Below are 21,259 nucleotides of genomic sequence, written 5' to 3'. Positions count from 1 at the left end.
AACTTAATGATCTGAATTCAAAAATCTCACTGTCAACTGGAGGAGAGGGAAACCAACCGGTGTGGATATGTAGGTTCCCAAGCGACTTTTGGTTAGCTACCTTGTGAAATTCTTCATGTTTCATCATATATCTTGTCTCATTTTCCTGTTACAAAATGGAGTTTTCAGCATTACTTTTCTTATCTGTTTTCAGATCACAGAACTGTGTGGTGCAAAGCGGGTTGGTTATTTTGGTCCAACACAGTTTTACATTGCCCTGAAATTAATTGCTGCGGCACAGTCTGGCCTGCCTGTGCGGATAGAAAGTATTAAATGTGGTGAGTATCTCACATTTTATATTTTTTTATTGTCTGTGACAGGTTTCTTATTTATGAGGACAATTTTTAGTGGGGTTAAGGCCTATTCTATAAGCTTTTGTGGAATTTCTCCTCACTTCCTCCAAATTCTCTGTGTAAAAAAAAAAAAAAAAAAAAAACTTAGCAGGTGGCTTAGTTCCTTTCTTTTTTAAATGGGCAAAAAAAATTCAGAGAGTGACCTGAGATTAGTTCCATTTAACTGACTTGCAGTTAAAACAGATTTTGTTATTTAGGATGAGACTGGGACAGGACTTCTAGAGCCTGTGGCAAAATAATAAGATTCAGTTTAATTTTCCACTTGAGGTACCTATAATGTCACTTAAGGCTCTCTTAGGGATTAGGGGTGGAGTGACAGAGAGAGTTGAGTGGAACTGTTCTTTTTTTCTCTTTTCCATTCCTTTAAGTCACATCAGATATGCTCATCCTTTAATTTCCAGTTCCCAAAGCACTGTACTACAATTTTGGCAGAATGAATCTATCTTCTCATAGTTCTGATTTATTATTCTCTTATCTTTCCATCCCTGTTCCCAGCCCACTAATATGCTTGAGTTCTCTCCACAGCTTAAAAAAAAGCAAAGGCCCCAAATATTAATATTATTTCTACTGCCTTAGAAAGAGATTTAAAAATCCATATGAAGAAGGTGATTATCAGAGGAATGCACTCAAGTCCTTTGATAATTCACTGTGATACAAAGTACTTTCATATATCCACATGGTTATGCAGGAAATTTGTTTCTTTTCCTCATTTTGAGATAAAGATTAATCAGCTGTTCTCTCCTGTCCTATGAGGGTTGGGGTAGACACCTAAATGGGTTTAATATTTATGGTTAATTCATAGAGACTGTGTGGACAATCCAAATATCTGAGATGATTGCTGGCTATGATAGCTGGCTATGGGAGACAAAGCCCCTTACACTAAGCGTCAGGGGGCTGCAGTCATCTGTTAATCTTTTTCAAGGACTTAGAGTGTGCCAGACACTGTCATATTTAATCCTCAGAGCATCCCAGTAAAGTAGGTGCAGTGCTTATTAGGTTTACATTGTTTGGTATAAACTATAGTAACACATGCCACAACTATCTCAGTGCCTTCACTAGACAAGGATTCTTGTTCCACTTTGCAGTGAGTCAGGGTGACCCTCTAGAGCAGCTGCTCTCCATGTGGTGGCCCTGTGATCCTGGCTGCTTTACCTTATGGCACCTCCAACACAAAACCTGTCCCCCCCAGTTGCTGCAACAGGGAAAGAGTTTCTCACCCTAGCAGTTAAATTCTTTTGGCCTGAATGTGACTAACATTTTTGCTGCTCAAAGTGCATTGGCAAGAACTTTTCACATGGATCTGATTCACTGCAGAGCAAACTGGGGAAACACAATTCTCTCAGGTGACTTTGAGGAGAGGAGAACTGGTTATGGCATAACATTGCGAGTCTCTACTGGGGTGTTATTATTGTCCCAATCTTACAGATTTGGAAATTGAAGTTTAGGGAGGTTGAGTAACTGAATATATATACCCAGGGTTAGTAAAATTTAGAGTCAGCATCTCTGCATCTGGACCCTATGCCCCATTGCTATGTAAAATGGCTTCTTCTCCATTCCTCTTTCCTTTTAGTAAGGTGCTAACTATAACCTGCAATCTTGAAATATTTTCCAAATGGGAAAATAATTGGACCCAAAACGTATGTGTTTACATTACAGAATTTGGTTCTTTGACATAGGTTTCTTGATGGAACATCATTTCCTCAGGTGGCTTGGTGTCTGTTGCTAGAAGACAATCTGCCCTAAGACTGTTGCTACAAGACTGCTACAGCAGTCATTGGCTTTGATGGCTGAAAGTTACATCATATTGAATTTGGATTTGTCATAGTTCTTATTCTATTGTAAATGGGTATTAAAACTTTATTGTAGAGGTTTCCAACGTTATCTTCTGAAAAGTTAGAGCTAATTTGTTGTATACTAGAATAAACTTCTGGCGCACGCCTATAATCCCAGTGGCTCTGCAGTCTGAGGCAGAGGATTGTGAGTTCAAAGTCAGCCTCAGCAATTCAGCAAGACCATAAGGAACTCAGTGAGACCCTGTCTCTAGTTAAAATACAAAAAAGGGCTGAGGATGTGGCTCAGTGGTTAAGCGCCCCTGGGTTCAATCCCCAGTAACCAAAAAAACTTCTGACACTTTTGTTACCTATTTTAAGTTAAACTTAAATCTTTTGCCTGATTTGTGGGGCCAAATGTTTTCTCTGATAAGTGGATGCTAATCCATAATGGGGGGTGGGGCGATGGGATGAGTAGAGGAACTTTGGATAAGGCAAAGGGGAGGAAGGGGAGGACAGGGGGTATGGGGGTAGGAAAGATGATGGAATGAGATGGGCATCATTACCCTAGGTACATGTATGATTGCATGAATGGCATGACTCTATTTCATGTACAACTAGAGAAGTGAAAAAGTTTGCTCCATTTGTACACAGTGAATCAAAGAGCTTTCTACTGTCATGTATAACTGATTAGAACTAATAAAAAAATAAAAATCTTTTACCTGATTTGTTCCCAGATCTACAGCTTAATTTCTTAGGGGCTGTGAAAAGGATTGTTAAAGTATTTGTGTAAAGGATTAGTACCTTCTCATAAAGAAATAAAATTTTCTTGCTTGTATTTTAGAAACATTGATGTAGCCTTTTTAATATATATATATATATATATATATATATATATATATATATATATATATATATATATATATATATTTTTTTTTTTTTTTAGTTGTAGTTGGACACAGTATCTTTATTTATTTTTATGTGGTGCTGAGGATCGAACCCAGTGCCTCACACGTGCGAGGTGGGTGCTCTACCACTGAGCTACAGCCTCAGCCCAAAGGACTTTTTTTTTTTTTTTAGTTATAGAGGGACACAGTATCTTTATTTTGTTTATTTATTTATTTTTTATGTGGTGCTGAGGATCGAACCTAGTGCCTCACATGTGCAAGGCAAGCGCTTTGCCACTGGGTCACAACCTCAGCCCCTGATGTAGCCTTTGTTTTTGTTTGTTTTTTTGATACCAGGGATTGAACCCCATGGCACTTAACCACTGAACTACATCCCTATCCCCTTTTACAATTTTTTATTTTGAAACAGGATCTTGCTAACTTACTCAGGGTCTCACTAAGCTGCTGAGTCTGGCTTTGAATTTGTGATCCTCCTACCTCAGCTTCCCAAGCCACTGGGATTACAGGCATGTGTCACTAGTCTTGGCTTGATGTCTTTTACCTCTGGGGGTTTATGTATATCCAGAGTTTATTCTGAATTGTCTTCCTTCATTTGAGGTTTTACTAAATAAAAATTATTTGTAGTTAGCATAGTTTGCTTAAGAATAAAGGCAAGATTGGGCCAAACTTTGAGCCACCACCTAGAATTTTCCACTTTGTTGCTTGCATCCTATTAGCTTGATGTTTGGCGACATAAACCTTGAAGGCCTCTGTGAAGCCCTAACCTGAAAGCCTAGTGGTAGCCCTGTCACTTTCAGGCAGTCACGCCCATTGAGTTGTGAATGGATACCCTTATTTTAAGAATGGCATGCATGCGTGTGTGTGTGTGTGTGTGTGTGTGTGTGTGAGAGAGAGAGAGAGAGAGAGAGAGAGAGAGAGAGAGAGAGAGAACGAACCTCTATCCCTTAGTTTTTCCAGTTTTGGTAAATGACACCACCATCTACAGATGTTCATGCCAGAGATCCAGAAGTCATCCTGGATTCCTCCTTTTTCCTCACTCCCCAATATAGTCATCAGTAGCACTGGCAGTACGGTTCTAGTGTCACTGCTTGTTGCCTCCATCTCTTTGTTCCCAATAGACCAGGTCACCTTCTACAATTACCTGGATAACACAATGGTTTTGCCATTGTTTTTTTGGTCTTCTCTTTTCTCTTTTCCTATCTCATTTCCAACTTGAGAAAGAGTGACCTTTACAAAACAGACGTATAAAATTTCATCCTCTTCCTTAAAACTCTACAGATATTTGCTTATTGTGTGTAGTAGAGTGGCATTGATCTGTAAGACTCTGCATATAATCTAGTCCCTGTTTACTATTCCATTTTTATATCAGAGCTCTCTCCCTCACTTGAACTTTTTTCCTTAGCCTCATGGCCTTCGAGCCATTTCTGGGCAATCTCTTTCCAGCTGTAGGACATATATCCATGCTATGTTGACATCTTAAGTTCCTAAGGGTGGGTTCCTCTTCCCTTCTGTGTCTCATGGTTGCTTTGTTCTCATCCTTCAGAATTCAGAGACTGCTCCCACCATCCTATCTAAAGTACATCTTGTTATATTAATTCATTAATTATGGGAGTAGCATATGGTAAAGCTGGTTTTAGAAAGTGTAGAGAGTCAGAGGTATTCATAGTCATAGAAGGAAAGGAGGCTGGAATAGGATTGGTATATTACATACAAAACCAATTAACATTCTGTAGGGCAATAAAATTGGAATTCATTTATTGTACTCTTTTGGAAGATAAAATTTATTTGCAGTGGGCTGCGGAGCCGGCGGAGGCTGCTTCTTGGACCCTGCTACTATCAGAGCAAACACCAAGCACCAAGAAGCCGAATTCCAGCTCCCGGAACTGAGCCCGCGGGGACTGCTTCTTGGAGCTTACACTTATAGGAGCTTACACCGAGCACGGAGCGGCCGAGTTCCGGCTCCCGGAACTTCCCTGGACCGGGGCTAGGAGCCCGCGGAAACTGTGTCTCGGTCCGGGTCCTGCTGAGGGCAGGTCAGGACTCACCCATTGCTTGGGTTGCCCGGCAAGGGGAACGAAATGCTGCCATTCGCATAGGATACCAACATGGCAGAGATCTGATGTCAGCAGAAAGCGGTGGAGGAGAGATCTTCATCAATACCAGCAGTGACATAAGCAGTTGGTCTCCTGGTAAGGGGGGTGAGGCTCAGTCACCCGAGTCTCCTCAATTTGTCCTCGAGCCAGAGGGAAGGAGCCGGGCCGCCGCCAGCCCCCGGAGCAGGCCCAGCGGCTCGCCAGCGTGGTGACTGCGTGACCCCAATTGGAGAGGGGGCGGAGCGGAGCCGCCACCCACACCCGCCAGGTGGGCAGACCCACGACCCAGTAGTACATGGGCGTGGTAGGAGGGGCAGGGCAGAGCCGCCCTTCGCGCTTGCAAGGTAAACAGACCTGTGACAGCCTGGCGGGTCAGGCCCAGTGGCCTGCCAGTGTGGTACACACGTCACCCCAACTCGAGTAGGGGCAGAGCAGATCCTTATCCCACGCCCGGATCAGGCCCTGCCGGTGTGGTGGTCACGTGACCCCAATTGGAGTGGGGGCGGAGCGGAACCGCCACCCGTGCCCGCAGGGTGAGCAGACCAGTGATCAACCTGCAGATCAGGCCCAGGGGTCCGCAGGCGTGGTAGGAGGGGCAGGGCAGATCCGCCGCCCGCGCCTTCAAGGTAGGCAGACCTACAACAGACCGGCGGATCAGGCCCAGGAGCCTGCCGGCGTGGTACAAACACCACCCTAATTGGAGTAGTGGCAGAGCAGAGTCGCCTCCCTTGCCAGGAACAGACCCAGCGTCCTGCAGGCGGGGTAGTCACGACACCCCAATTGGAGTAGGGGCAAAGCAGAGCCTCCACCCGTGCCCGAAAGGTGGGCAGATCTGCGACCGACCAGCGGGACAGGCCCAGTGGCCTGCTGGTACGACAGACACGTCACCCCAATTGGAGTAGGGGCAGAACAGAGCCACCACCAGCTCCCAGAACAGGCCCAGTGACCTGCCGGCGTGGTAGCCACGACACCCCAATTGGAATAAGGAGAGAGCAGAGCCGCCGCCCGCACCTGCAGGAAAGATACGCAAGCAGTATGAAAAGACAAGGAAAGAAAGGACCACAAGCAATGCAGGTCAACGCAACTTTAGAAGAGGTAACAGCTGCAGCAGATGGAATGTCAGATAAAGAATTCAGGATATACATGCTTCAGATGATCTGGAGTATCAAGGAAGACATTAAACAGCAAAATCAGACAATGAAAGATCACTTCGACAACGAATTACACAAACAAATCCAGGAAGCAAAGGATCAACTATACAGGGAGATAGAGGTTATAAAAAACAAGCAATCAGAAATCCTAGAAATGCAGGAAGCAATAAACCAACTTAAAAACTCAATGGAGAATACTACCAACAGAGTAGAACACTTAGAAGATAGAACATCAGACAATGAAGACAAAGTATTTCAACTGGAAAAGAACATAGACAGCTCAGCAAGACTGTTAAGAAACCATGAGCAGAACATCCAAGAAATATGGGATAACATTAAGAGACCAAACTTAAGAGTCATTGGGATACAGGAAGGTACAGAGCTCCAAACCAAAGGAATGAGCAGTCTATTCAATGAAATAATACAAGAAAACTTCCCAGACTTGAAGAATGAGACAGAATCCCAAATCCTAGAAGCCTACAGGACGCCGAATGTGCAAAATCATAAGAGATCCACACCTAGACACATTATAATGAAGATGCCCAACATACAGAATAAGGAGAGAATTTTAAAAGCTACAAGAGAAAGGAAGCAGATTACATTTAGGGGCAAGCCAATCAGGATAACAGCTGATCTTTCAACACAGACTCTGAAAGCTAGAAGATCCTGGAATAACATATTTCAAACACTGAAAGAAAATGGGTTCCAACCAAGAATTGTGTATCCAGCGAAATTAAGCTTCAGGATGGAGAATGAAATTAAAACCTTCCACGATAAACAAAAGTTTAAAGAATTCGCAGCTAGAAAACCATCTCTTCAAAACATCCTCGCCAAAGTATCACAGGAAGATGAAATGGAAAATAACAATGAAAACCAACAGTGGGAGGTAGGACAGTAAAGGGGGGGGGGAAATAATCAAAGAGGAAAACAAACCATGTTTAGTAACAGAAATAAACAAATATGGCTGGAAGAACAACCCATATCTCAATAATAACCCTAAATGTTAATGGCTTAAACTCACCAATTAAGAGACACAGGCTAGTAGAATGGATCACAAAACAAGACCCAACAATATGCTGCCTACAGGAGACGCATTTGATAGGAAAAGACATACATAGGCTGAAGGTGAAAGGTTGGGAAAAATCATATCACTCATATGGACTTCGGAAACAAGCAGGCGTGTCCATACTCATATCAAATAAAATAGATTTCAAGCCAAAGTTAATCAAAAGAGATAAAGAGGGACACTACATACTGCTTAAGGGAACCATACACCAACAAGACATAACAATCATAAATATTTATGCCCCAAACAATGGTGCAGCTATGTTCGTCAAACAAACTCTTCTCAAGTTCAAGAGTCTAATAGACCACCACACCATAATCATGGGAGACTTCAACACACCTGTCTCGCCACTGGACAGATCTTCCAAACAAAAGTTGAATAAGGAAACTATAGAACTCAATAACACTATTAATAACCTAGACCTAATTGACATATATAGAGTATACCACCCAACATCAAGCAGTTACACTTTTTTCTCAGCAGCACATGGATCCTTCTCAAAAATAGATCATATATTATGTCACAGGGCAACTCTTAGACAATATAAAGGAGTAGAGATATTACCATGCATCTTATCTGATCATAATGGAATGAAACTGAAAATCAACGATAAAAGAAGGAAGGAAAAAGCATACATCAATTGGAGAATGAACAATAGGTTACTGAATGATCAATGGGTTATAGAAGACATCAAGGAGGAAATTAAAAAATTCTTAGAGATAAATGAAAACACAGACACAACATATCGGAATCTATGGGACACATTGAAAGCAGTTCTAAGAGGAAAATTCATTGCTTGGAGTTCATTCCTTAAAAAAAGAAAAAACCAACAAATAAATGATCTCATACTTCATCTCAAAATCCTAGAAAAAGAAGAGCAAAACAACAGCAAAAGAAGTAGAAGGCAAGAAATAATTAAAATCAGAGCTGAAATTAATGAAATCGAAACAAAAGAAACAATTGAAAAAATTGACAAAACTAAAAGTTGGTTCTTTGAAAAAATAAACAAAATCGACAGACCCTTAGCGATGCTAGCGAAGAGAAGAAGAGAGAGAACTCAAATTACTAGCATACGGGATGAAAAAGGCAATATCACAACAGACACTTCAGAAATACAGAAGATAATCAAAAACTATTTTGAATCCTTATACTCCAATAAATTAGAAGATAGTGAAGGCATCGATAAATTTCTTAAGTCATATGATCTGCCCAGATTGAGTCAGGAGGATATAGAAAACCTAAACAGACCAATATCAATTGAGGAGATAGTTGGTAGTCTTTTTATGGTTTCTTCTAAGAAAAGCCCAGGTCCGGATGGGTATACAGCAGAATTTTACAAAACCTTTAAAGAAGAACTAATACCAATACTTTTCAAGCTACTTCAGGAAATAGAAAAGGAGGGAGAACTTCCAAATTCATTCTATGAGGCCAACATCACCCTGATACCTAAACCAGACAAAGACACTTCAAAGAAAGAAAACTACAGACCAATATCTCTAATGAACCTAGATGCAAAAATCCTCAATAAAATTCTGGCGAATCGGATACAAAAACATATCAAAAAAATTGTACACCATGATCAAGTAGGATTCATCCCTGGGATGCAAGGCTGGTTCAATATACGGAAATCAATAAATGTTATTCACCACATCAATAGACTTAAAAATAAGAACCATATGATCATCTCGATAGATGTGGAAAAAGCATTCGACAAAGTACAGCATCCCTTTATGTTCAAAACTCTAGAAAAACTAGGGATAACAGGAACATACCTCAATATTGTAAAAGCAATCTATGCTAAGCCTCAGGCTAGCATTATTCTGAATGGAGAAAAACTGAAGGCATTCCCTCTAAAATCTGGAACAAGACAGGGATGCCCTCTCTCTCCACTTCTCTTCAACATAGTTCTCGAAACACTGGCCAGAGCAATTAGACAGACGAAAGAAATTAAAGGCATAAAAATAGGAAAAGAAGAAATTAAATTATCACTATTTGCAGATGATATGATTCTATACCTAGCAGACCCAAAAGGCTCTACAAAGAAACTATTAGAGCTAATAAATGAATTCAGCAAAGTGGCAGGATTTAAAATCAACACGCATAAATCAAAGGCATTCCTGTATATCAGCGACAAATCCTCTGAAATGGAAATGAGGACAACCACTCCATTCAAAATATCTTCAAAAAAAATAAAATACTTGGGAATCAACCTAACAAAAGAGGTGAAAGACTTATACAATGAAAACTACAGAACCCTAAAGAGAGAAATAGAAGAAGATCTTAGAAGATGGAAAAATATACCCTGTTCATGGATAGGCAGAACTAACATCATCAAAATGGCGATATTACCAAAAGTTCTCTATAGGTTTAATGCAATGCCAATCAAAATCCCAATGGCATTTCTTGTAGAAATAGAGAAAGCAATCATGAAATTCATATGGAAAAATAAAAGACCCAGAATAGCAAAAACAATGCTAAGCAAGAAGTGTGAATCAGGCGGTATAGCGATACCAGACTTCAAACTATACTACAGAGCAATAGTAACAAAAACAGCATGGTACTGGTACCAAAACAGGCGTGTGGACCAATGGTACAGAATAGAGGACACAGAAACCAATCCACAAAACTACAACTATCTTATATTTGATAAAGGGGCTAAAAGCATGCAATGGAGGAAGGATAGCATCTTCAACAAATGGTGCTGGGAAAACTGGAAATCCATATGCAACAAAATGAAACTGAATCCCTTTCTCTCGCCATGCACAAAAGTTAATTCAAAATGGATCAAGGAACTTGATATCAAATCAGAGACACGCCGTCTGATAGAAGAAAAAGTTGGCTACGATCTACAGTCGGTGGGGTCGGGCTCCAAATTCCTCAATAGGACACCCATAGCACAAAAGTTAATAACTAGAATCAACAAATGGGACTTACTCAAACTAAGAAGTTTTTTCTCAGCAAAAGAAACAATAAGAGAGGTAAATAGGGAGCCTACATCCTGGGAACAAATCTTTACTCCTCACACTTCAGATAGAGCCCTAATATCCAGAGTATACAAAGAACTCAAAAAATTAGACAATAAGAGAACAAACAACCCAATCAACAAATGGGCCAAGGACCTGAACAGACACTTCACAGAGGAGGACATACAGTCAATCAACAAGTACATGAAAAAATGCTCAACATCTCTAGCTGTCAGAGAAATGCAAATCAAAACCACCCTAAGATACCATCTCACTCCAGTAAGATTGGCAGCCATTATGAAGTCAAACAACAACAAGTGCTGGCGAGGATGTGGGGAAAAGGGTACACTTGTACATTGCTGGTGGGACTGCAGATTGGTGCAGCCAATTTGGAAAGCAGTATGGAGATTTCTTGGAAAGCTGGGAATGGAGCCACCATTTGACCCAGCTATTCCCCTTCTTGGTCTATTCCCTAAAGACCTAAAAAGAGCATGCTACAGGGACACTGCTACATCGATGTTCATAGCAGTACAGTTCACAATAGCAAGACTGTGGAACCAACCTAGATGCCCTTCAATAGACGAATGGATAAAAAAAATGTGGCATTTATACACAATGGAGTATTACTCTGCATTAAAAAATGACAAAATCATAGAATTTACAGGGAAATGGATGGCATTAGAGCAGATTATGCTAAGTGAAGCTAGCCAATCCCTAAAAAACAAATGCCAAATGTCTTCTTTGATATAAGGAAAGTAACTAAGAACAGAGTAGGGACGAAGAACAGGAGAAGAAGATTAACATTTAACAGGGATGAGAGGTGGGAGGGAAAGGGAGAGAGAAGGTAAATTGCACGGTAATGGAAGGAGACCCTCAGGGTTATACAGTGGAGGGGGTAGAGAGAGAGGAGGGGAGGGGAGGGGAGAGGTGGGGAGGGGGGAGGGTGGATGATGGGAAAGGCAGCGGAGCACAACAGACACTAGTATGGCAATTTGTAAATCAATGGATGTGTAACTGATGTGAATCTGCAATCTGTGTATGGGGTGAAGGTGGGAGTTCATAACCCACTAGAATCAAAGTGTGGAATATGATATGTCAAGAAATTTGTAATGTTTTGAACAACCCACAATAAAAAATTAAAAAAAAAATTTATTTGCAGTGTTATTAAATGAGAGTTACTTGTTAGCTAACAGTTTTCTACAATTTAATAGCTACCCTTTCAGAATTGCAACTTGGGAGGCTGAGGCAGGAGGATCACGAGTTCAACTCCAGCCTCAGCAACTTAGTGATACTCTAAGAAGCTTATCAAGACTCTGTCTCTAAATAAAATATAAAAAGAGGGTTGGGGAATGTACCCCTGAGTTGAAGAGTAAATAGTAAGTTGCAACAGAAGTCCATAAACCTAGAGAGTTAAGTCATCCGTGGATGGGCCCATTGGATAATTCTTCTGCAGGATCTATTTCCTTATGTGATTTTTTTAATTTTTATTTTTTATTAGTTGCTCGAGACAATACAATGATCTTGACATATCATACATTTGATTCAAATGGGGTATGAATTCTCATTTTTCCACCTGTACAGATTGCAGGATCACATTGGTTATACAGCCACGTATATACATACAGCAATACTAGTGTCTGTTGTATTCTCCTTATGTGATTTTTATCCTTAATTCTATTTATATGATGTATTATATTTATTGATTTTTACATATTGAGCCATCCTTGTATCCCTGTAATGAAACCAACTTAATTTTGGTGTATGATATCTTTAATGTGATATTGAATTCAATTTGCCTGTTTTTTAAAAAAAGATTTTGCAACTACACTGGTCAAGGAAATTGGTCTACAATTTTTTTTTGTTTTGTTTTTAGTTTTTGTGTGTGTACATGTGTATCCTTATCAGGTTTTGGCATCAGGGTAATGCTGACGTTTGGAACAGTTTGGAACAGTTCCTTCTCTTTTCTACTTTTGTTATCGTTTGAGGGTCATTTCTTTTAGTTCTTTGAAAGTCTAGTAAAGTTCAGCAGTTAATCCATCCAGAGATGGACTTTGCTTTGTTGTGAGACTTTTTTTTTTAAAATACTGCTCCAATCTCATTACATCCTGTTGTTCTGTTTAGGTTTTTAAATATACTGTTGGTTCAGTTTGGGTAGGTTTTTATGTGCCCAGAAATTTGTCCATTACTTCTAGATTTTCCAATTTATTGGCATATAGTTTTTCAAATATTCCTAAATAATCCTTCAAATTTCAGTGGAATCTGTTGTATCCCTTTTTAATTCTTAATTTTAATTATTTGGGGGTTTCTCTCTTTTGGTTAGTTTAGCTAAAAAGTTCTGAATTTTCTTTATCTTTTCAAAGAACCAACTGTTTGTTTCATTTATCCTTTTGTGTTGCTTTTATTTATGTATTTATTAGCTTATTTATTATTTATTTATTTTCACTAGGGGCACTTTATCACTGAGCCACATCCCAGTTGAATGCAGGGGCTGTTAAACACTGAACCACATCCCAATCCTTTTTATTTTTACCTGTTTATCTATTTTTCTATTTATTTATTTGCAATTGAACTCAAGGATGCTTTACCACCGGCCACATCTCCAGTCCTTTTTATGGCTTTTATTTAGAGACAGGTGCTTGCTGAGTTGCCTAAGCAACTAATTTGCTAAATTGCTGAGGGTAGCTTTGAATTTGTGGTCCTTCTGCCTTAAGCACCCCGGCTGCCGGGATTACAGGGAGCACCACCATGCCAGCTTACTTTTTGAGACAGGGCCTCACTAAGTTGCTGAGGCTATTGTAGAACTTGCAATCCTGCTTCAGCCTCACAAGTTCTGGGATGACAGGCTTGCACCACCGCACCCAGCTGTTTTGTACATTTAGTCTCTATTTCATTTATTTCTGCTCTGATATTCATTCTTTCTTTCCTTCTACTTATTTTGAGTGTGTTTTGTTTTTGTTTTTCCAAGACCTCAAGATGCATCATTATGTTTTTGCAGGTGCCTTTCCCTCTTAATGTAGACACTAATTGCTGTCAGCTTCCTTCTTAGTATTGCTTTTTCTGTATCACACAGGTTCTAGTGTATTGTGTTTACGTTTTTGTTGGAGTCTATAAGGTTTTTTTTTTTTTGAGAGAGAGAGAGAGAATTTTTTAATATTTATTTTTTAGTTCTCGGTGGACACAACATCTTTATATTATTTTTTATGTGGTGCTGAGGTCAAACCCAGCGCCCTACGCATGCCAGGCAAGCGCACTACTGCTTGAGCCACATCCCCAGCCCCAGAGTCTATGAGTTTTTAACACCCCCCTCCCCCTGGCCAATTTCTTCAGTGACCTACTATTCAGTAGTGTGTTGTTCAATCTCCATGCATTTGTATAGTTTGTTTTGTGGTTGGTTGCTAGTTTTATTCCTTTATGATCTGATAAAATGCCAGAAATTATTTCAGTTTTTTTGATGCTGTTAAGTCTTGCATTATGGCCTAATATATAATCTCTTGGAAAAGATTCCATGTGCTGATGAAAAGAATTTACCTTATGCATGTGTTGGATAGAATGTTCTGTCAATGTCTGTTAAGTCCATTTGATCAATAAGTGTCATTTAACTCTGATGTTTCTTTGTTGATTTAAATTTTTTTTTAGTTGCAGATGAACGCAATACTTTTATTTATCTATTTTTATGTGGTGCTGAGGATTAAACCTGGTAACTCACACATGTTAGGCAAGTGCTCTACCACTGAGCTACAATGTCAGTCCCTGATTTTCTTTTTTGTTGTATGATCTGTCTGTTGGTGAGAGTGGGGTATTGAAGTTACCCACTATTATTGTATTGAAGTCTGTCTCTTCCTTTGGGTCTAGTACTGTTTGCTTTATAACATTGGGTGCTCTGATGTTCATTCAGTGCATACATATTTATAATCACTATCTTCTTAGTGAATTGTTCCCTTGGTTAATATGTAGTGACTTTCTTTGGCTCCTCTAATTTTGGCTTAACATCTATTTTTGTCAGATATGAGTACAGCTACTTCTTTTCCTTTGTAGTCCATTTGGTTGGAATATAATTTCCATCCCTTTACTTTTATTCTGTGTAAGTCTTTGCAGGTTTGGAGAGTTTGTGGGGGTCACATACTGTTGGGTTGTTTTTTTTTTTTTTTTAATCTGGTTAACCAGCCTGTGCCTTTTAATTGGAGAATTAAGACCATTTACATTCAGGGTTATTATTAAAATGTATGTAGTTGTTCCTATCATTTTGCTGATTTTTAAGGTTGTTTTGAATATTCTATATTAATTTCTTCCTGTCTTATTTATCTTTGATATTTGATGATTTACAATATTGATAATGTTTGATTCTTTCCGGATTTTCATTTGTGTGTCTACTTTTCTAGTGAGATTTATTCTTTCCCATTCTGTTATGATTGTATGAATCTTTCTTCATCTTCTGGGTATAGAATTCCCACTGGTGACTTTATAATGCTGGTCTATTGGTCATGAATTCCTTTAGTTTGTCCTTTTCTTAGAAGCTCTTTATTTCTTCTTTGATTCTGAAGGATAGCCATGTTGGATATAGTAATTTTGGTTGAAAGTTATTTTCTTTCAGGAATTAAACTACATTTTTCCATGCCCTCCTGGCCTTTAGAGTTTCTACTGAGAAATCTGCTGTTGTTCTGATGGGATTTGCCTTTAAATGTGACTTGATGCTTCTCTCTTGTGGTTTTTAATATTCGTTGTTCTGTACTTTTGGCAATTTAACCATAATATGTCATGAAGAGGTTCTTTTCTGGTCATGTCTATTTTGCTTTCTAAATTCTTCTCGTACCTGGATATCCACATTTTCCCCAAGATTTCAGAATTTTTCTGCTGTTATTTCACTGAATGTTTTCTGTGCCTTCAGCATGTAGTTGAGGTATTCCAATTATTTGGACATTTGATCTTTTAATGGTATACCAGATCAAAGCCTGGGGGGTTCATCATCCTTCTCTTCTTTCCTTTGTGGTGCTTGTCAGATGACTGGTGGGAGTCATTTGTGGCTGGAATAATTTAGAATACCTGTTAACTGTCTTGCATGCTGGAACAAGCTACGGTGGAATGAAGAACTCTCCAGATAAAGATTCCCTCTGAGACTATTTGGATTGCACCCTCAGAGTAGGGAATATGCCAATGCCACAGCATGGTTAGGAGCTAGCGCAGTAGATGGAACTTCCTACAGATTATCTATGGAGGTTTTTGTGCTGTGTATTTGGAGGGCAGGACCATGGTAACACCCGCTCTACTACATGACCCCTGCCACCCCTGAGGGTGGAGAGAGGCCATGGATTCTCAAGGATCAATGCTGGGGGGATGGTGGTAGGTTCTGTGTCATCCACTGTCCATGATTCTGGTGTTCATAGTCCTGCCTCCTGCATGTAGTCACACACAGCTACTCACTCCACTGGACCTTGATAGCTGGCCTATCAAACTACTGATTCCAGAGGAATGTGTCTTTGTTCTCCCAAGCACTGAAATCCTGTCTCCCACTGCCTAGAACTCTCAGTGAATTTGTTCCAGAATCTTTTTCCAGGCCAGACTGACTCTCACATCCGCTGTCCACCAAGCTTGAGTAGTGACCTTGTTATGGAGTCCCAGAGAAAGGGAAATGCCTGGGCCTTTAGTGCAAAAACAACAAACTCAGGCCCTTCTCAAGATGGCTTCCAGTTATAGTTCCACGAGAATTTGCTGGGAATTGTAGAGAACTTCTCCATAGCTAGTTCCCCATCCAAATCCCATGTCCCTTGACTGTTTATGCTATATTTCCTGGAGGATCTGGAGGATGCTGTGCCATTGGTACTTGCTGGGACTCTCCCTTTTTCACCTCTGTTCCTGCCAAAGGGGAACTGCCACTCCTTCTGGTCTGCTTCCATGCTGTGGGTGGTGGGGCTTTCTATTCCACCCTCTATTCCACACTGAGTTTCTTCAAGTTTCTGTCTGTTGGCTGTTGAACTTCAGCATTTCTTCATGGTTACCCACTTAAGTAAGCAGATACATTCCAGTTATTTTAATTCTCTCTCATGCAGAAGTAGGGGAGTGCTAGGTGCCTCTAATCCACCATCTTGGGAAAGTCTCACCTGTCACTCTTTAAGCTAAAGCAGTTGGAATTCTGTAAGGGATCTTGCAGAAGTCCTTTTGGTGCATGTCATCTTTCTAAGATCCTGGTTTCCAACATTTTCTGCCCTTGAGAATCACCTAGAAAGCATTAAATACAAAATAAAAATATAAGTCCCTGGGTCCACCTCCTGAAGTTCTCATTAAATGAGTCTGGGATCTAGCCTGAGAGTTAGTACTTTTAAGATCTACTCTGGTGATTCTTACATGGAGCCAAGGTTGAGAATGACTTCTCATGTGAGTCATTTTCAAAAGTTTTGCGTAAACTAAAACTACACATTTGGTTCTACTGGCATGCAGAGTGCATCATTTAAGAGGGTTCTTTCTCTTAGGGTTATGCACATGCTGACTCTACATTTACATGACCCTGATAGCAAATACCTCCTTAAATCTTGGCAATGGCTCTTTCTCCAGCCTCATCCTAGTTGGAGCTGAGGTTAAACAGATGGTGAAATAGGTTACTTGGAGGATGGAAGGAGGGTGGATGAAAATTGAAAGAATTCTTGATGAGGAAACCATGTGGTAAACATTTGCCCTGGAAACTGCTGTAACCTTTCTTCTTTCTGGGAACTGGACTTGAGCATGTGTGCAGACTAAGAATGCATACAAAGATACAAATTTATAAGGAAACCAATTGTTTTGAAGTAACTGCCAAGATGTTTAAAAGGAATTATTAAATAACAGTATATTGGCTTTTTAATTAATGCAAGATCTAGCAGTGTTCAAAGTAACTATCATACTTTCAGAGTAGTAATGAACATAGACAATACATCAAGATGTCTCTAACAACTTGCCAGGTGTAGTGATTCACATCTGTAATCCCCTGCTTCTCAGGAATTTGAGGCAGGAGAACCACAAGTTTCAGGCCAGGCTAGGCAAATTAGCGAAATCCTATCTCAAAATACAAAACTAAAAAGTCTGGTGATATAACTCAGTGGTAGAGCACTTGCCTAGCATGTGCCAGGCCTAGGTTCAATCTCCAATATTATTAAAAACAAACAAACAAACAAACAAACAAAGAGAGTATCTACAACAACTGTAATGTGGTATTAAAATGCCAGATTTGTTGAGTAACAAAATCACAGGTACTGCTTTTGATATTGTTGTTTGTTGTCTACATTCATAGCTGAAAGAAATGCATGATTTCAATTAGGGTTGGGTAAGTAAAGATTTGATTTTTTTTAACCTTATCCAAGGTGACAGACCCCTGATTTCTTTTTTGGGTACTGGGGATTGAACTCAGGGGCTCTCAACCACTGAGCCATATCCCCAGTCCTATTTTGTATTTTGTTTAGAGACAGGGTCTCACTGAGTTGCTTAGTGCCTTGCTTTTGCTGAGCCTGGCTTTGAACTCTTGATCCTCCTGCCTCAGCCTCCTGAGCCACTGGGATTACAAGCATGTACCATCGCACCTGACTTGATTTCTTTTTGATGATCCTTTTGGTAGTTTCATTTCTAGTACAGTTACAATGGTGTGATTTATGTATTCTCTAGAGCTATGTTTCCCAAACTGGCTCATGGTCTGGTGGCAATATGGCACAGTTTGCAATGGAAGGAGAAAGAATTAGGACAAAAGAATGAGCCTTTTTTTTTTAAAATGAGGTTTGTATAGTTAATTCTAAGATAATTTTTTTTGGCCCTATTGTTAGGTATTCTTTTATGAAATTAATAATGGGTTATAGTTTGGGATAAACTTCTTGACCAAATAAAATGTTGGCAACTTTATGTTGGTCTTCTTCATTTGGGGAGTTTATTGGGGGAGATTTTTACTGTTCTGTGAAATCCCCAAATTTGTGAAACACTGTTGTATTCATAAGTCTACTACCAAGAAGTTCCCAAGGTAAACATCATGTAACTCATTTTGACTCCTCACTTATGTGTAAAACAGTCATTCTCAACTCAAATGATTTTTTAAATTCCTTCTAGGCAATGTGTGGGCATATTTTTGCTTGTCAAACTATGTAGAGGGTGCTACAGGCACTAGTAGGTAGCGACCAAGGGTGATGCTAAACACCTTACATGGTATGGGACAGGACCCTCTCTCTTAACAAACCCAAATTATTCAGTCCAAAATGTGAGTAGTGCTGAAACTGAGAAAGCTTTTTGTAAGCCAAAGTCAAAACTTTAGGGATGGTAGGGACTCTAATCCTGCTGCCTCACTTCCTTTGCTTGAGATTTTTTAGATCCTTTGAGAGAGATAAAGAAAGATTTTGCAACAGTGAGTCCTGGTTTCCATGGCTTCTTTTCCCAAACAAGAATTGTTTTATCCAAGGAACAATGAAAGCAGAGATTCTCTGATTGAATTGAGATGCTCTACTTGTTTGGTAAACCCTTCCTGACTCTTAGGGCTAAGAGGAATCTTTTAAGCATGACAACTAGTTTGGTGATTTATAGAAAAGAGCACTCCTTAGGGTAGGCCAGAAAGGAGTAAGAAGCCCAGGAGGTAAGGGTATAGCTGACTATGGGCTGATGTGTTTGTGTGTGTGTGTGTGTCTGCGCACACACATGCATATACATGTATTAATAAGTCTAATTAGAGGGCATTTTGAATACTAAATACTGTGTTGGGTTTCCCATTCAGCCGAGGTCACTTAACTCTTTTGGTTAAAGTTCATCTCAGTGTTCCTTTCCTTTTTTTCTTCAGTGGTTAGTTTGGCAGTTTTCTTCATACTTGTCTCTCCTTCTTAGCTGTGCTCCAGGGACTCACTTATGAAGCATGACCCACTATACAGCTGGCCATTTGTGTTCTTCTAGGGGTTCCACTCCTCTACGCCATGCCCATAGTCTTAGCTCATTTGTTGTTCTCTCCCTTTCCAAAGTTCTTTTTTTCAACCTTGTGAGCAATGGTTTCCAACCTAATTGATTGTCAAAAGAATCCCAGAACAATGATAATCCAGTAAAGACTCTGAATCTCACTGGGAAATACACATTGATGATAGGTTAAAAAAATGTTGCCTTTAACTTTAAGGGTTTTTGGATCCCCAGAACCCACTCATGGACCCCTGTGAGGAGCCCTTCCACCAGAGAAATGGAGTTTATGGAATGAACATACAGGATGTAAGCTGGAAGAGACCCAGAGTTGATCTGATTACATACAGGGAAATTGAGGCCCAAGGAGGTGAAATAAGAGGGCTATTGCTTGGTAGTAACAGAATCCAGTAAATTGTGAGTCTCCTGATTCACTCTTGGGTTTCACTCATGGTATGCCCAATAAATGCAATTTATTCAGCTAGATGTGGTAGCGCTTGCCTGTAATCACAGCGGCTTGGGAGGCTGAGACAGGAGGAGTGCAAGTTCCAAGCCAGCTGCAGCAACTTAGTGAGGCCCTAAGCAATTCAGCAAGACCCTATCTCTAAATAAAATACAAAATAGGGCTGGGGATATGGCTCAGTGGTCAAGTACCCCTGAGTTCAGTCCCTGGTACAAAAAAGAAAAAAGTAACTTATTCAGCATCTTCCTCCATAAAAATTTACACCATCACCCGTCCCACTCTGACCTCCACTTCTCCAACCTGGTTATCTAGCTGCCCATTTCCAAGTTGACAAGTGTTTTTTCAAATTAATTAATGAAAAATAGTGTGATAGTTGGGACATTGGGATGATAAGACTGGCCTGATTTTTTTCCCATAGTAATTGTAGGAAAATGTGTGGGGAGGGATATCACTTTACAGTTGTAGGACACTGTTGTCATAACTTTCGGTAAACTTATAAGTAGCTGGTACAGTTCAGTGGACAATGAAAAGCAGTAGGAAAGAAGGGAGACAGGAGGCAGAAGTTATGTTGTGATCATAGCTCTAACACTGTATTGCTTCATGTTTAAGACAAAGCAATGTGAATACCAGAATGTGTTTTCTTTTTTTTATTTCTTTTCTTTCTTTCTTTCTTTCTTTTTTTTTTTTTTTTTTTTTTTGTGGTACTAGGGATCAAACCCTGGGCCTTGTGCATGGGAGGCAAGTACTCTAGTAACTGAGCTATATCCCCAGCCCTCTGAATCGGTTTTCACTGGATCATTTTCTGGTTCTGAAGTGCCACAGTTTAATGCTGAATATTCAATTCTTCAATAGGAAGAATTTTAATTTTCAGGATGACAGTGTAAACTAATGGCTAAGAGTATGGGTCCTAGTTGTAGACTACCTTATTTTAAATCTTTACTTTGTCTATTTTTTACTTAGTTCCTTCTGGCAGTTTCAAATTCCTCACCTGGAGAAGGGGTGTCTTATGGGGTTGTTATAAGTACTTATAAAATCAGGGAATCCCTTGCCAAACAGTTCGGAAAAGCATGTAAAACTATATTATCTAATGTGGTAGCTACTAGACACATGACTAGCTATTGGATACTTGAAGTGGGGCTAGTATGACTGAGAATTTAATTTTTAAATTAAATTATTTAAAATTTGAGTAAAGGGCTGGGATTTAGCTCAGTGTTCTAGTGCTTGCCTAATAGGCAGAGGCCCTGAGTTCAATCCCCAGCACCACCAAAAAAAAAAAAAAGAAAAGAAAAATAACCCCAAAATTTAAATTAAAAACTTCAAGCAATATAAAATGTTTTTTCTGTTAAATGCCACTTTTTGATTTAGTAGGACTACATTTCATGATAGCCTTTGCATTGTATAACATAGGGGTCAGCAAAGTTTTTCTGTAAAGGGCCAGATAATATTTTAGACTTTGTGGGCCATGTGATCTTTGTCTCATCTATTCATCGCTTATAGTATAAAAGTAGCTACGGGCAATAAATAAACAAAAGAGCATGGCTGTATTCCAGTTAAACTTTATTTATGGACACTGA

The 21,259-nt window shown here is 39.7% G+C and overlaps 1 protein-coding gene across 6 annotated transcripts in view; it reads left to right on the top strand.

The window, feature by feature from the left end:
• Positions 1–21,259, top strand: part of Reps2 (RALBP1 associated Eps domain containing 2) — a 221,732-nt gene that overhangs the window by 70,787 nt on the left and 129,686 nt on the right. For all 6 annotated transcript variants that reach the window (XM_046424253.2, XM_046424256.2, XM_046424254.2 and 3 more), the window contains exon 2: positions 194–317. In XM_046424253.2, coding sequence (XP_046280209.1) covers positions 194–317 — 124 coding nt within the window. The remainder of the gene's footprint in view (positions 1–193; positions 318–21,259) is intronic.

The sequence above is a fragment of the Marmota monax genome, unplaced genomic scaffold (assembly GCF_021218885.2).
Source record: "Marmota monax isolate L192 unplaced genomic scaffold, Marmota_monax_Labrador192_F-V1.1 WCK01_AAM20220418_F8-fsc00089, whole genome shotgun sequence".
In the NCBI taxonomy this organism is placed as follows: Eukaryota; Metazoa; Chordata; class Mammalia; order Rodentia; family Sciuridae; genus Marmota; species Marmota monax.
This window is presented reverse-complemented; position numbering and strand designations above follow the sequence as displayed.